We start from the raw sequence: 17,046 nt of genomic DNA, 5'->3' as shown, positions 1-17,046 counted from the left end.
TTCCAATATCTTACCAAGTACGGACATGAGTGAATAATTCAGGAACTGTTTCATTGAAATCGAATGTACATAGATGTTAGAAGTATTCCGAATAGAACACAGAATATTAGCTTGGACTGCATTGCTAATAATCGAACGATAATCGATAAGCGAATTGAATCCCAATGACGCAATATTCTAAACCACAAAACGTTCCGGATTCTCGAGAATTTTCAAACCTCATAAGCAAACTCTCGCCGGTTCTATATCCCATTCGGATAACTGAAGGCCATATTGGCCTTGCATAAAAGGAATGTGTGATATCGAACTACCCTACTCAGCAATCTCTATTCAACATCCTGCCAATAGGTTACAATTATGTTCGTGTAATCATAAGTAGAAACCATCTCTCCACCATTTCGCGTCATAATGGTTGCCTTTTAATCCAACAATAAATGAATTCTTTATTGTACTTTAAAAATATATTGAATTAGTTTTCCTTCTTTTGTACCAGTAGATCCTCCACATAGGCAAAACTAACATTAGTATCGAATTGGGGTCTATTATAAAAAAACCACTGCATCGACAACATATAATCTCCGGTTGGAAAGGGCAGTCGCAGTAGTTCGGGCTTTAGATAGAAATCCTTCACAATTTGTGGACCCTGTGGGGGGTCAGACTTAACACAGATTTGCATCCAAGACTATTTAAATATCACTTACCACTAACGGACATGTGTGGTTGATATTGGAAAATTCCTTGAAAAGATTGTAGACTATACGCATAAACGGATTATAGGTCTTTCGCAAAAATCGGCACGCATCGACGGATCCTTCCAGAACCCACGGCTGGAAGCCGTTTGCTTTTTTAAAAATCTTGGCATGAAGCGATACATTATTTACCGAATGTAGTATCGTCCCATTCATATTGAGGAGCACCCTTTCCCGACTGACGGCCTTCAGGCGACAGTTATTGAACACAAACGCGGATGTATTGTAGCTCTTGCAGACGAAGTTCGTGAACCTAAAGAGCACAGCATCCTGTGGAGTATTTGAGCAATGTTTGCTAATTTACGATAGTATAAGTCCTCCTGAAGATAGGATATTTACATTAACTTCAAAGTTGGCGGCTAGGAAAATTCCGAAGAGAGCACTGAAAAGCAGCTTGGACCACATGGTAATGCTGTACCAATTACCCAATGCCTAATCGAGTGCCCAGTGGATTTCCGCATGACAGAATCACTAATTTATGTATACTACCTATATGTTTCTTATGTAATTTATTTGCAATTATAAATGAAGCCATTTCGAATTGATCTGCAGTAGATCCTCCACATATTGGAACCTGAAAATTGTATAGAATTGCCAGCCAGTATAAGTATATGTAAATATGCATATACATATGTACATATGTAATCTTGTAATTTACATACACTTCATATACAGTGATTTTCACAAGAAAAGTAATTTTATACGATATAAGATTGACTCATTATTTGGTAAAATATTTTAATCGAATTGCCTTTGGGTCTTTGTATACATCTTCATCATTATCAAAAAGATTTACCGCCTATTTTTTTTGTAAGTCTCATGTACTTGAATATGCAAGAAGTCAATTAAAGCCGATAAGCCTTTGACCAAATCCTTATCAAATCCTTTAAAACTTGAAAATTACACCAGTGTACTTATTATTTTGACCAGACCAAAAATGGCCATTCAGAAAAAATGTTAGCATAGAATTTAATAAAGACGGTTCCCCACTTTAATTCTTGATATAATTATTTGGCAAGACTGTTACCTTTCGAAAAATAAACAATATGCATCCATACATTTACAAAATTCGAGCTATTCAATAACAAATTTTGGTCCAGTAGTGTATGTACATCGCTCTCTCAAATCGTGTTATTAGTGCTGAACTTTTTGGCTTAAACCATAATTTATATAAAATCCTATAAAAGATAATCCTTAAAACTAACCATCTTGTGGAAAAAATTGATTCAATTCATCAATCGGACAAAGTTATGTATATGTTAAGTTCTGTGAGTTCTAGCTTTCCATTAATATTAAACCGAATATCAAAATGGAGGGATATGGTTTCCAATCCAATACCAAGGGGGTATTTTAATACTCCAACGAAAATAATTAAAATTTAATTAATATTTTTAGCGCAGTTCAGGTGGAAGATATCGTGGTCTTTTTAAGTTCAGAGAAAAGATGGCATGAATCTTCAAGAAGTATTTACAATCAGCTAAATTTTCCGTCATTTAGCTAAAGTTGTTGAATTGTTTAAATAGAGTGGGCTTAAGTAGGATAATCATCAATCTATTTTTTTCAAAGGTATATTTAAGAAGTAAGGGTATACGCAGATTTTTTGAGTATTCGCTCACAAAATCGTACTTACGTGTATCATTTATTCCAATTGATTGCATTTAAATCCTTTTCGCTCATTCACTTTCAAACAATTTCCATTTGGCGCTTAAGTTTGGTGGAAATCTTTTGGGATTTCCTCTGATGCGATTTTTTCTCGCCACAATGTCCTTTTTCAGCTCAACAATGTCCCTACACTCCATATACCCTAATCATTTGCATGATCATTGCATTGCATCAATTTGAGATAATTTATTTATTAATTACGTTTTAAAACAGTTTCTTCATATTATATTAACCAAATAGAGCATACCTATGCCCAAACTCCGGTTGACGTGACATTCCATACTCACTTACCTGACCTTTATTGTTTAAACCTTGCTGCAGTCAAAATACAATAAATTGGAGTACTTAAAAATAGCCAATCTTGTAGAAAATGTATTCATCAATGGCCTAAAATTATGAGGGCATTGCTAAAGCTTTTAATTAGTCAGCATTATTCAACGGAATATCAAAATTGAGCAATTTATTTGTTAGATATTCTTCGCTAAAACCTTTTTTAGACTAAATCAAGTAAAAGAAAGTATTAAGAATAAACCAGTTAAGTAGAAAAATGATTCATCAATCATGTGAAACTATGTGGGCATGGCTAAATGTTCTAAATAGCTAATAAAATTCGACGGAACATCAAAATTGAGCAATATGGTTTCCAATCCTTGACGGAAAACGATTAACCTATTATAAGCCAAGGAGGTACTTCAATTATCCACCGAAAATAATGAAAATATAATAACGTTAGCGCAGTGCAGGAGAAAGATATAGTGGTTTTTTTTTTAAATTCAGAGGAAAGATGGCATGAATTTGCAATCGTTAATATATTCCGCCATTTACCTCAAGCAGCTGAGCTATTTTAATAGAGGGGGCTTAAGTGGGCTAAGTTCTTTCATCATACGAGACGCTATATTGTTGTTGAGGAGCAAAAACAGCAATCGCCGTATTCAAAACAAACCGGCCAAGTAGAAAATTGATTCATTAATCGGAGGAAATTATGTGGGCAGGGCTGAGAGATCAGGATAGCTTGTAATATAGTACGGAATATCAAAAACGAGGAATATGTATAACAGAACTTGACTTCGCCAGTATATTTACAGTATATTTTTTAAATGAGACGGTATTTTTTGGCATATTTCTGAGGGTCGGACGGTATATTTTAACGATAAATCCGCAGTCACACTGCAGCATACATAAAAAGGTAAACTCCCAAAAATAAAGAAAATATAATATAAATAAAATAAATAAAAATAAAAGTAATATACATAATATAAATTGTGCTCCTTTGCTAAAGTATGTATGTAGTGAAATTACATAAAACGCAATTGTTTAGTGACAGCTTTTTTATCTGCTGGTGACGAAGTGGTTGTCATTGTGAGTTCACTTTTGTGTGTGTGTGTGTGTGTGTGTGTGTGTGTTTGTGTGAACTTGTGTTGATTTTGTACGTACTCTGCTGCGGGGGGAGCACTTTGGACACAGAGTTTCGATTTTCCATCCATATCTATACTCAGAGCCATAGCCAGAAGAGAGAAGCATTTACATACATCTTTGTCTGCGTTCAGAGAGGGCTCGGGCTGGTATTAGTTTCGCTAGCGTCTGGTGTGTAATAATATTTATTTTCTGGCCCCATGAAAAATTTAGCAGTGGCCTGGCCCAAGTATAAGTGTGTGTGCGAGAGTGTAAAGTGTAGTTATGAACATGTTTTGATGGGGGGCCAATATTAACATATATGCTATACATGCATATACATATGCATGTGTACAGCATATTGGATATACACAGACACAATTTGCCCCATCATCGTATTTTGAAACGCTATTGTAATTGCCAAAAACCAGCCAGCGAGCTTTTATAGTATACATATTCACATTCATATAATCGAATGTGTGTAACGAAGAAAAAGAGCCGTTGACTGCCATGACTACGCAATAGCAACAACAAGAAACGACGCATACCAGTGCACACCTCTCTCTTACTTTCTTTGTGTGTGTGCTCTCTGGATTTCTCGTCGCTCTCCAGCTGCTCTTGCTCTCGTCCGTCTGTGAAAGCTTTGTTAGTGTGTGTGTGTGTGTGTGCGTTGGTGGGGTCGGTCCGGACTCTGGAATACTTTGTCTGTGTGTATGTATATATTTTTATAATTTATTGTTTTTATTTTAAGAGGGGGGGGCACTTTGTCGTTTTGTGTAGAGTGTCGTCCAGCCGAGACCGATCCGACCCTGCCCCAAGCACTTGAGTACCCCTAGCTCCAGTCGCACGCACTTCTAGTTCTCCTCGCCTCTCCTCCGAGTCCGGTGGATTGACCTCCCTCAAGTCACACGAATTGAACCACAATTACAACCATAATCGCTATAATAGACCAGTATTTGTACAATATACTTATTGCCTGCCCTGCCTAATTTCTTACATCTAATTTACATAACATTGGCATTCGCTACTCATTGGCCGCAATTAAAAACAAGGCTTATACAATATTTATAGTCAATATATTTGAATATTATCCTACATATACTCGTACATACTGTAATGCTAACAAAACTAAAAGAATAATAGTCCAAAATTAAAATCCCAGTAATTAGTTTCTCAACCGAATGTAATAGCAAATGTTTTCTTTTACTTTTATTTTCTTTGTTTTTAGCATACATACAATATTTTATTGCTGGTTTTGGTGGTAAATTTGCATTTTTAACGGCCGTGGCCAGACGTGCTCCCGCTTCTTTAACACACACGTCTCTCAATGACTTCCGATCATCAAGTGTTTCTTTGACTCGTATATCCACATGTAAAAACAAACCGATACTGAAATATCAACAACTAAAACCGAAATGTATACTAAATACATACTATGTACCACATAAGACCGCCATTGCCGTTGTCGTTGCCGTTGACATTGTCATTGCTGTATCTGTATTCAATCTCACTGACCAACTACCGCAAAGCGCAATTGCAAATGCAAACTGCAAACTGAAAAAAAAAACTGCACACACCTCAACCTCAACCTCAACCTCTACTCAACTCAACTCAACCCAAAGCTCAAGCTGACTAGCCAACTTATATATGTAAACGAATAGTCCTCGTACTGCCTACGAAAACAAAACCAAAACCAATCGAAAAATCAACCAACAACCAATCTATCAACCGTCTACTGCAACTGGCGACAGAACGGCTTTAGTTTGTAAGCTTGTTTTTTGTACATTTTTAAAACACACTGAATTAGAAGCATAAAGCTTGGCCTAATGGAATTGCAACCCGATTAAAACTGCTATCATTTTCAAACCAGCAGAAACAGTGTGCCATACTCTTGTGTACTACTATAAGCGTGATTTTCTTGCATTCATTAATATTTGAAAAGGGGCTTGCAGTTTCCATTTAGCCATCCTGTAGAATACAAGAGAAAAAAAGATTAAGTACCAAGAACAAAATATTTTAAACATGTACCATTTTGGAATAGCCATCTTGTAATTATTTGTATTCGTCCACATGTACGTTCCTTTTAAATGGTTCCAATACGATCTAACCCCCCCATCCATATATAATATTTACAATATAACTACACAACTCTGTCACACTGTTTGTTTTACTTTGCACATGTTCGTTTCCTTCTTTGCGCGTAGTATTTAAATAGTATATTACCTACTTATAGAGCACATATCCCCAACCAACACACACCCCAAAACACAGCGCAAACACATGTACGTTAAGTGTAACTCTCTTATCTGTCGCTCTCTCAACTGGAATCTTTTAATTGTACTAACTGCCCCCCGCCCACAAAGCGATAAGTGATAAGTTTGTAATCAGTCATCCTGCCCTCTCCACCCCTCACACCCATCCATCCATATTCCCATGTTCCCGTATTCCTCGAAGGAAACCAAACCAACAAATCCCCAATCCCCCTTTCCACTCCCCAATCACAACTAATATTGTTTATGTTCAGTTTACACATTTATGTTAAGCACACAACGTCCACACCCATAGAGATAAATATCTTATGTATGTATATACTCGTATGTCTGATGTATGAGGGGAGGGGCAGCGCTTAACGATAGGTTATCGTGTTTAACAACTCAAAAACTGGAATCGCTGAAAGTGTACAATTTGTTGTTCTTGCTTATCACACTTTCAGAAGGAGGACTTTACTTTACTCACACTTACACACACATATGTTTAACTGTTAACTATATATCGTACTGTATCTTCATATATATATATATCGTATATACGTATGTATCTACATGCGGAGACGGACTGAAGAGATTTTGATCCAAGCAAGAAAACACATTGAAACAAAGTACAACAAAAAGTACGAGCTACGAGCATTTCGAATTTGAACGCTTGATTAGGTTTACTCGTAGTCAATCATGCCTTTGGAAGCTGAACATCTGTACAAATATTGTCTCGAGAATACAAATTTAACAAAAATGTCTTCCTGTTCTTATGATGTGCATTGAGAGACCTAGTAAAAAGTTAGAATATTATTTTCTGGACTCATATTACCATGTCTGCTTTGTCGTGTAGAAGATTCGACTGATTACTGGAATGTGCATACGCCAAAACACGAGATTGCCAAATTTTAAAACTTATAAGAGAGCCATTAAATATTGGGCACCAGATCCACTGAGTCGGACAGAAGCATTTTCCACAAGAACTTGTAAAAGCCGTCTATCGTGTCACCTACCAAAAGCGTACTCGACTCGATCCCAAGGATCGGCTTGGCTATTTTTGGAAAAATTTTACTACACTAGCTACACACTAGAAAAGGTGTCGTTTTCTTGCCTAGGACCGAATTGTCTCTTAGTCCGACCTCGTATACCTTTAGTTGAAAGACTAACCACGCACGTATCTCATCTCAGTTCATATCATATAATTGACAATATATTAAAGCTACACTGTTGAACGAAACTGAAAATTGTTGCTGTTTTATTTATTACGATTACAACGAATATTTACATATAGCCACACATAAAAACAAACATATACAAACACACATATACTATATATTTTATTATCCTTACCCACGTACATACATATACATACATATGTAAGTAAGTATTTTGCCTACTAGAGAACCATAAATGTTTTGTTATTGAGCATGTTGGCTTGTTGGTTGTTTGCTTTCTGTTCTGGAGCGCGGGTCCGGCTTAGATTACCACCTTCCTACATAAGCAAATAAGCAAATACTCGTACAATCAAATAAACCAAACACCAAATAGTAAATGTTAGAGCTCAGCTGACTGTAAAAGCGGTTTCCTCTTTTCTTCTACACCCCCACAGGCTGCGTTAATATAGCAAAAACAAGAGTGGTACAAGTACAAGTCGAAAAACAGTAAGAACAAGAGCTGCCACAGCAGCAGCAGCAGCAGCAACAACAACAACAGAAACAGAAGCAGAAGCAGATTCAGACGCGGCGCAGCGCATACAAGTACAAGTAAGTGGGGAATAGGTCAGGTCGACTCGGACTCGGACTCGGACTCCATCGCAGGCGTCGCACAACAGGAGGAGGGAACTATCTGTCGAGGAGCCAGAAGCTCTGAGAGCAGCGCAGCGTCATGCTCAACTCCAATGCCAATGGTGGCAACGGGAACAACAATAACAACAACAATAACAATCATGGGGGCAGCAGTCGGCGGCCCTTCTCCCGCAACTCCTCCTCGGCACGGTCGCATCGCGGCGGTGGCCGCATTCTCTACTCGCCGCATCCGCATCCACATCTCCATCCGCACCCCCAGCAACAGTCGCAGCAGCAGCTTCAGCAGCTGCAACAGCAGCGGTCAACTGGCAACAGCCTAATGCCGGGTCACAGTCCCTGGTGCAATGTCAATGTGATGGGGCGTGGCAATGAATCCGGCGGAAACAACAACAACAACAGCAACAACAATGCCAACAATAACAAAGATGCAATCGACGGCCGAAACCCAAATTGGTAAGAGCCGAGAGCCGCTTGCGTTAGATCTTGTACTCGATTCGATCCCAATGATCGGTCGAATTTATGTTAGCTTTAAGTGACATAAAAGCGAATTTGAAATAACCCCCTCCGCTCCCGAGAACCCCCACGATCCCCTCGATCCCCATGCCCCATCCTCGATGCCTCGATCTGCCATAAATAACCAAACATGTCCTTGTAACTCGTTCCGTTCTCCCACCACGCTCCCCACGACTAGAACAGTTTATCTACTTTCTATCTCTATCTATCTACTTCGTAACCAACCACACCTAAAATGAAACCGAATCGAAAATCGCTTTTAGGCTAAAGGGAGAATTTTGTAATTAATGTCGCGTGTAGTAAAAATCAAATCAAATTTAATTGAATTGAATTGAATTGAATCAAACCAAACATTTAATTGGTCCTAACCGTTGAATTTTCGAAGCACTAAATAATAAAGCTTGCATCGCCATCAAAGGTGGCGCCACATAAAATAATGAATACCGTTACTGTTACTTCTTGATCATTTGTAACTCTCTTACGTTCTCTTGCGTACTGTACATTTTGTGTTTTGTTCTTCGTCGAGATTGGCACATTTAATCCACTTAAACCCAATTACCATGATTACTAATTATCGTTGTATCTATCTCTGCATTCACATCACATACCACATACCATATACATATGAACATTCCTACCCCTACCAACAACCCGACCCCCACACACGATCGACCATACACCACAGCAAGAAAAGTTTTTTTTTTTATTTCTACTTAAATAAATGTAATCGTATGTACATTCTCTAACCGCTTCTACTCCAATACAAGCATTTGAAACGTGTGAAATTCCGTAGACGATATCGTAATAACAGAATCAGAAACTCTTTATTTCGAATTTAACCATTTAAAGAACGTTCAATGTTTCGTATACCAAAAAAAAAAAGATCTCCCCAAGAAAATGCATGAAAAGCACTTGAAAATGGCGACCAAAACGTATTTTGTAGAACTTTCTCTTCAGTTTCGTAGTCGTTTCTTTCTACAACAAGCTTCTTGAGTTTAAGTAAAGCGCGCTTGACGGACTTTCATACATAAGTACTTACCAGCATGATCTCCCTCTCTCTCTCTACCTCTCTCTGTTCACTATTTCTCCTGCCCATCCAAGACATCAGCATCCTTGACGGCCAAGTGTGCCTCCCGCGAGGAGGGGGCTTGCCTTAATCGCCATCGAAATCCTTTCCTTCTTTCACACTGACTGTCTTGTTCAGGCAGCTGTTACCTTAATCACTCTACCGCTATAAGATGTTCGCTTTGTTCACACTAGTTGACAGCCTCGTCCGTAGAATACATCTGTTAATGTTAAGTTATTCTATTTAACGAGTATTGGTTGTGGAAACGTGAAGAAGAACGTCTAGTGGAAAGCGCGTAGCCATATGTAAGTGTAAGTGCTTTTCATGCATCACCGAAAAGTGGGGGATATTGACCCACCTAATTGAATATACATATATATATATATATATATCAGCATTAGGATTTGTTCGTTCTAAATAATAGTAATTGCAATCTTCTCTTATTGGATCCCTCAGGGGTTTCTGATGGACCTCCACGGTTCGCCTACCATGTTGGACTCTCACGCAAAAGTTATTCCCAATATGGCTATCAAAAGATTTGTGCCCTCACCTTTTATGGAAACACTCAAATTTGACTCCGTTCATACAAAATAGCCATGTACTCATGGAGCCCAAGAGTTCCATCTAAAATTACCCGCAGTCCAGTCCCAGTCCCATTCCCAGTCCCAAAGCCAGACAATAGGCCACTTGAACCCAACGAGATTCTGTTACATATCTATTATCGTTACATACCTATGATTTGGTTAATATTATTTTCGTTTTGCGCATAGTTTTGCTTCAAGTTCCATGCTGTACGTTAAAACTATCCAGCAACAAGAATCAACCAACCAGTCGAAACAAAATTAACAAGCATAATGCGATGATAAAAAAAATTAAATATACTACCTATATGAAATGCAAGCGTGAAAAAGTGCAAGCCAAGTATGAATTTAGTTACAAAATTTCCTCTTTATCCAAACCGTACCGTAAATAGTTGTAATTTTTTTCAATTCAACATTTTATGAATGATATGCATTTTAGTTGAGTTTCTTGATTGATAGCTAAGTACATACTATATTGATGGATTGATTGATGTAATTTGCTTACCTGCAGTAGGTCCAGTCCAGTCTAGTCCATCCGCTCCGAGTCGGTTCTACATACATACTCGTATCTTGCCAAAATGATCAACAAACTCAGCTTAATGTTTTACTTATTTATTTGCATTTTGCACACTGCGGCTTAGAATGTTTAACCAACAGTTTAAATGTACCCAATAGAACTTCCAAAACCAAATGAAATAATTTAATTAAACCTAAACAGTGCAAACCAACAAATTACCAAACCTTGTACCAATACTCGTACCAGATAAATCTAATAACTCTTTTTTAAATAGTACTCGTGCTCTTACAATAGTGCAAACATGCGTTCGTTTCTTCCCTTCCTTCCCTGTCCTTCCACCTTCCACCATTTTTATTTCCACAACAATTATCTCTCTTCTAATCTTCTACTCTTCTACTGTTTGTATACGTATACGTGTGTGTCAGTGTCAGTGCGTGTGCGTGTGTGTGTGTGTGTGTGTGTAACATAAAGTACAGTAAAGCATTGTAGTATGGTCTTTGTCACACTCTGTTTATCCAGTACTACTCTGTATTTGATTTGTCATTCTACTCAGTTGTTCTTTGGTTTATAGCCAGTTGCAATTGCAGCTTTTGCATCTAGTCCGTAAGTGTTGCCGTTGACACGATTATGTTTGGCGCTTAGACACGCCAACGCCAACGCCCACGCCCACGCCCGCCCCCCTGTCCTCGGCCCACCTCTCTCTCTCTCTCTCTATCTTTATCTCTCTTGCTGTGTGCCGTATACGTATGTATGTATATACTCGTAGGTATACATAAATATATACATAATTACATTTTGTTTAGCCGATCACTCGGATCTGTTCTCACCCCGCTAAGTATTTGTCAAAGCTTTGCATTCGCATGCGGTTACGTTACGGTTACGGTTACGGTTGTGCTTACGTCTACACACGTACTCGTAAGGCTGCGGACATCCATCCACCTCTGCGGCGCACACGGCTGAAAAAGCTCGAGCTTACAGTAAATTACATACATATATACGAGTTCTTTTTGTACCAGTTTATTTACGTTTTGCGTTTCTCTTTTGTATAGTTTTGGAGCATGACCAGCACTCTCTCTCTCTCTCTCTCTCTGTCTATATCTCTTATTTCTCCATATATATATATACATATATATATATATATACCTCTCTCTGAAAAAAAAACTATATACATATATACTCGTATGTACGTATCCAACATTTCTCTCTCGTGTTTAGCTAGTGCGAGAGGCCTTACGTTGTCTTACGTTCGGGTTGCCGTTACAACGTTACGTTCAATTCTGTTCGGCTGCGTTCCGTTCCATTCCATTCCGCTCCGTTCCGTTCGGTTCGATTTGAATAGTACGGAAGAGTGTGCAATGCAATTGGCATTTTGTTGTTTTGATTTCCGTTTTGGTAAAAGCGTAGTGTGCATTCAAAAAAAGCAGAAACAAATAAATAAATAAAATAGCAAACTAACCAAATTTCCATCTAAAATGCATTCAAAACCAAACATTCAACCAAAAGACAAATAGAAAAGCAAACGATGTGAAAACAAATTAGTACGTACGTATTTGTTTTATACTAAAAATGCATATGGTGTGTGTAGTAGAGATGCGTGCATATGCAGGATATATCGGCAATTTGATAATGCACATATGCATATCGGGAATAAATATAATATACATAAATATATAGACAGACTCTAGATCCCACTTTACCATTACTAGTATTACTCCGCCGTGTAGACTCGTCTGCATATGCACGCATTGCCGCTATACCTCGTATATTTATGTGTGTGTACATATTGATATTATATATATATATATCTATATTAAACTAATAATCTAATTATTGCATTTTGCCATTTACATATATATTATTTTTATCTTTTCGTTTTTCTTTCTTCTTCATATAAAAAAAAAAAAAAACCAAAACAAAACCGAAAAATACTGCAAAATAAAAACTATATAAATAACGTATATGTGTGTGGCTACCACTCTGCATATATACACTACTACTACTACTACTACTACTACTACTACCTACTACCTGTACATGTATATGCATACAAAATAACTATATATGGGTTGTGTTTATACTACCACACACTGCTACTGCATTGATTTGATTGAACCATTTTCAACTGTATCTCGTAAACCGAATATTATACTCTCTATATACGTAATTTATGTATTACATATTATCTAAACGCAACTGCAAACCTAAATCGAAAATCCAGCGATGTACAAACAAGTAATTCTAGCGGAACTTGTATTTATAACAATAGCAAAGCGCATCATCATCACCACCACAGCGTCCACAGTCAAGGTCACACAACCACCACTCATCACCAGCACCCTCAATCTCAGTCTCAGTCCCAGCCCCAGCCCCACCCGCCTCCGCATCCGCATCCGCATAATAACTCTGCCCCACCTCAGTATAACAGCTACCGCCCCCCATTAAACGCGTACTCAACATACTCACCAAACGGAAGTAGCAATACTAACCAAATCATCAGCTCGAGAGGCACACAAGAGAACCACCACAGCAGTCGAAGCCACCATCAACCGATTCCTGATCTCAATCTAAATCCGAATAACTATAGCAACTACTTCGACATTTGCCACAGTAGCGGGGCACAAACCCACACATACGGCTCCATGTCCGTGTCCGTGGTCCGACTGAATCCCGCCCGCTTGTGTCTCACAGTTGGTCCAGTATCGGACCCTTCGCCCCCGCCACCCAATCAACGCCACTCACCTCTCGTAGTGTCCTTTGCCAGCAGTCCTACAAGTCCCCATCCACATCCACATCCACGTCCCAACGATCATGGCAACCATGGCCATAGCAGCCTTAATCATTTCGTCCCCATTCGTAGTCAGAACCAGAACCAGAATCAGAATCTTCCTCATACCCATCCACACCCCCATCCACATCCACATCCACATCAATATCATCAGCAAAGCCCACATCAGAGCCACCACAATCCACACCACAATCAGCCACAACCACAGCAACAGACTAATCGCCAATCCCTCCCGCTAACACGAACGAATTCGAATTCAAATTCAACAAACGCAACAACTTTCAATTCAACCAATCCACAAACAACAAATAGTAATCCTACTGATGTTGTGAATGTAAATTCTTGTACCGATATAATTCCTTATGGGTCGTCCTCGTCGTCAATGCTGCCTCAACAACAACATCAAATTAATATTGCATCCGCACCCACCAATAGCCACAACCAAGGACAGGGCTCCTCCTCGGGACCCAGTCACAGTCACCACCAGCGCGGCTACAACAATCGCGGCGGCAATGGCAACGGAATCAACATCAACAGTAACAGTAATAACGGTATTGGTAACAGCAACGGAAACGGAAACGGCAACGGCAACGGTAGCGCTAACGGTAATGTGAACGGACCACCCGATTACATGAACTATCGTCGCGGCGGAGGCGTGTGTCCAGCACTGTCGAGGGACAATGGACACAACCACAACCGTCGCCACATGCCCGATAATCATCTGAACAATGCATCCGCATCCATGAACAGTCACAACAATCCCGGCCACCACCAGCGCAACTACAATGACAGGAATCTGAATAATAATAATAACGTGGGTACACCCCCTCCCCCCGCCCCATACACTTCTCCAGCAGTGGTCGATTAATAATTTCGCATCCCGTCTCAATCCCATCCCAGCACTTTGGCAATCAGGATCAAGGTGGTCCCGACCATCGAGCCGATGGATCCTCGTATAACTTTATGCGCAATGGCGGCGGCCCAGGCAGTGGCTACGGTCGAAACGGATCCCATTATCAGCATATGGGGAATGGCTACGGAAACAACAACAACAATAACGGTGCATCTACATCAACAGGTGGTCCGGGTCTAATGGGTGAAATGCCTTCTGGCTCTGGGCTATCGGGCTCAACGCTGTCGCTCAACAACGGACCCGTGGGCCTCAACTCGGACAGTCCCTCGCGCAAGCGTCGCCGGATCTCGGGTCGACCGCAGGGCGGTGCACAGCCCCCGCACCGATGCCTTCTTGCTCAGGTCTTTTTGCTGCAGAGATCCCATTTATAATAATCATAAACTGACTAAAGTATTTGGTTATCCTTTCCAGATGCAGCAGGGAAGTCCTCCACTTCGTCGCCCGCGGCTGCGGGATGTGGCCACCTCCACGGGCCAGCAGCAATACGCCCAGCAGATCCACCAGACGCAGCAGCAACCGCCTAGCTACCACCAGCTGCACCACCACCAGCATCAGCCGCAGCACTATTCGGCCCAGCAGCAGCAGCCGACGCATTCGCAGCGCTCCCCTTGGGAGCTGGGCGGCAATGGAGCGATGCCGGGCGGCAATGCAGGCGGCGGAGGACCTTCGAGCAGCTCGGTTGGGACTATACTGCAGCAGGTGCAGGCACCGCCACAGCCGCCCAGCCACCAGCAGACGGTGGGCTATGCGCCGGCGCCGCCGTCCGCCTCGTTGATGGTCGACCTCAATCTAAACCAGGTGCCTGTTAGTCTGGCCTTGCGCCAGGAGCCCTTCTGGGCCTCCTTCTGCACCTACCCGATGCCAGCACAGGCCCGACTGGCCCCATGCCACCTCCACGGTGTATACACGCAGCCGTTCCCCGCGGCCCCACCCGGCCTGGCCGCCGCCGCGCCCATGCAGGTGACCCAGGTGCCGACGCCCACGCAGATGGCCGCCGCTGCGGCTGCTGCCCAGCACATGCTGGCCCAGGCCACGCTCACGGCTCAGCAGCAGCAGCGAGATGTAGCCGCCATTGCCGTAGCCAACTTGACTCCCATTGACCCGCCAGGTGCCCACCACATGGACGGGCACCATGCAGCAGGCGCCGGACCAGCCCCAGGACCGCATGCCCACCCCCACGCCCACGCCCACGGCCATCCCCATCCACACCAGCTGCCGCCCGGAATTCACATCACACCTATTAGCGGGGCTGCAGCGGCGGCAGCCACTCACCACTTACATTCCACGGCGGCGGCGGCCGCTGCCGCTGGGCAACTGTCGCAGATGTCGGCTGGACCGCAGCATGTCATCATCTCATCGGAGCGTCGTACATTCCCGCCCCATCGGCGCATACCGCGCTTCTGGCCCGCCAACCATGGACACCGGCATGTTCTGCCGCCGCAATCACTGGCCGCCCATCAGGCGCCCGTGCAAATCCAGACAACGGCCGGTATCATCAATCCGGGCTTCTTGCTTAACTTCCTGTAGGTTTACGCCGGCACCAACGAAGCTTAAATCACTAATTCTGACTGATGTCTCTTTCAGGGCCATGTTCCCGCTGTCGCCATACAACCAACACGATCTGAGCTCCGGGGACACCAACGAGACGGAGAACTACGAGGCGCTGCTCAGTCTGGCCGAGCGCCTGGGCGAGGCCAAGCCACGCGGTCTCACCCGCAACGAGATCGATCAGCTGCCCAGCTACAAATACAACCCGGAAGTGCACAATGGTAAGTGTGCATGTTGTATAGTGAATCTAGGGGAAACCCTCAGCAATTGTATATTTTTCTGGCAGGTGATCAAACATCTTGTGTGGTCTGCATGTGCGACTTCGAGCTGAAGCAGCTTCTGCGTGTCCTGCCCTGCTCCCACGAGTTCCATGCCAAGTGTGTGGACAAATGGTTAAGGGTGAGTCCGAAATTGCAACCTGAGAACACAGATATCAACTAACTAATTGGCTTGATCGCATCCTCCAGTCCAATCGCACTTGCCCCATTTGCCGTGGCAACGCCTCGGATTACTTTGATGGCGCTGATCAGCAGCAGCAGCAAACTCAGGCCACTGCCAATGGAGGATCGTCGATAGGCAGCACTCCTGCTGGCAGCAATCCCGGTTCGGCAACAGCCGCTACAGCCAATCCTCAGCAGAGCCAAGCAGCTTAGGGCCTTGTCCAAGGGCCTGGTGTTCCAATGCCAATGCCAATATCCATACCCATACCCTTACGCATATGCATACGCATGCCCATACCCGTAATCGTATTCCAAATGCATTCGCCATCAGCCCCTGCTGCGGCTCCTACTCCGGCTTTGGCTCTCCAACGCGGCGAGGAATGGACGGGGAGGAGTGGGAGTGGGAGTGGGTGGAGGAGCCACACACCCGCCTTTAATTGATGTAACGCGCAACGAAACCAACTGCCAAACCAACTGTCGCTTCCCTCAGCTCTTTCAGTCACGTCTCCCGTTCTATGCCTCGCCCACGCGCCACCTCTTCAATAGCTTCTCGTAGACGTTAGTTTGTATGTGAGTAATGGTAAACCCAATTATGAATAAAGCCCATATGCATACCACCAAGATTTCAACTATTTAAGTATCTAATATAGCATAGGGGTGTGTGTGTAGGCAAAGAGCAGGCTAAATGTACTAGGGTATCTGCACAAACAAAATGTATCTGTATTTGGAAAAATTAATTCAATAGATATTTCTTTTCCCTTTAAGACTTGAGAGATCAGCAAATGCTACTGTTTTCCACTTTAATTCATTATAACTGCTAAAT

At 42.0% G+C, this 17,046-nt stretch overlaps 2 protein-coding genes across 2 annotated transcripts; one reads left to right on the top strand and one right to left on the bottom strand.

Annotated features, from left to right (window-relative positions):
• Window positions 1–469: 469 nt before the first annotated feature.
• Window positions 470–5,249, bottom strand: LOC6592013. Its single transcript, XM_002017472.2, has 3 exons — window positions 5,194–5,249; window positions 702–1,019; window positions 470–643 (listed from the first exon to the last, which is right to left on the bottom strand). Exons 1-3 carry the CDS (start codon window positions 5,233–5,235, stop codon window positions 470–472), a joined length of 534 nt encoding a protein of 177 aa, XP_002017508.2. The 5' UTR covers window positions 5,236–5,249.
• On the top strand, window positions 5,036–16,846 carry LOC6591965 (transcription factor mef2A). Its single transcript, XM_026984620.1, has 9 exons — window positions 5,036–5,568; window positions 7,665–8,313; window positions 12,756–14,136; window positions 14,223–14,576; window positions 14,647–15,343; window positions 15,395–15,758; window positions 15,820–16,004; window positions 16,070–16,182; window positions 16,251–16,846. The coding sequence occupies exons 2-9, from the start codon at window positions 7,940–7,942 to the stop codon at window positions 16,434–16,436; spliced, it is 3,654 nt and encodes a 1,217-aa protein (XP_026840421.1). The 5' UTR covers window positions 5,036–5,568; window positions 7,665–7,939; the 3' UTR covers window positions 16,437–16,846.
• Window positions 16,847–17,046: the final 200 nt, after the last annotated feature.

Source organism: Drosophila persimilis, unplaced genomic scaffold, assembly GCF_003286085.1.
Source record: "Drosophila persimilis strain 14011-0111.01,24,50 unplaced genomic scaffold, DperRS2 tig00000000-arrow-pilon, whole genome shotgun sequence".
NCBI classification, from domain to species: domain Eukaryota; kingdom Metazoa; phylum Arthropoda; class Insecta; order Diptera; family Drosophilidae; genus Drosophila; species Drosophila persimilis.
Note: the sequence above shows the minus strand (reverse complement) of the source record. Positions and strands in the feature narration are given on the sequence as shown.

Coding starts and splice junctions, on each gene's coding strand:
- LOC6592013 (XM_002017472.2), bottom strand. CDS start 5,235: ATGTATTTAGTATACATTTCGGTTTTAGTTGTTGATATTTCA. Junction 1,020..5,193: donor TTTTAGTTGTTGATATTTCA/GTATCGGTTTGT, acceptor AATACTCCACAG/GATGCTGTGCTCTTTAGGTT. Junction 644..701: donor ACCACACATGTCCGTTAGTG/GTAAGTGATATT, acceptor GACCCCCCACAG/GGTCCACAAATTGTGAAGGA.
- LOC6591965 (XM_026984620.1), top strand. CDS start 7,940: ATGCTCAACTCCAATGCCAATGGTGGCAACGGGAACAACAATAACAAC. Junction 14,137..14,222: donor ATCTGAATAATAATAATAAC/GTGGGTACACCC, acceptor ATCCCATCCCAG/CACTTTGGCAATCAGGATCA. Junction 15,344..15,394: donor GACTCCCATTGACCCGCCAG/GTGCCCACCACA, acceptor GACCAGCCCCAG/GACCGCATGCCCACCCCCAC.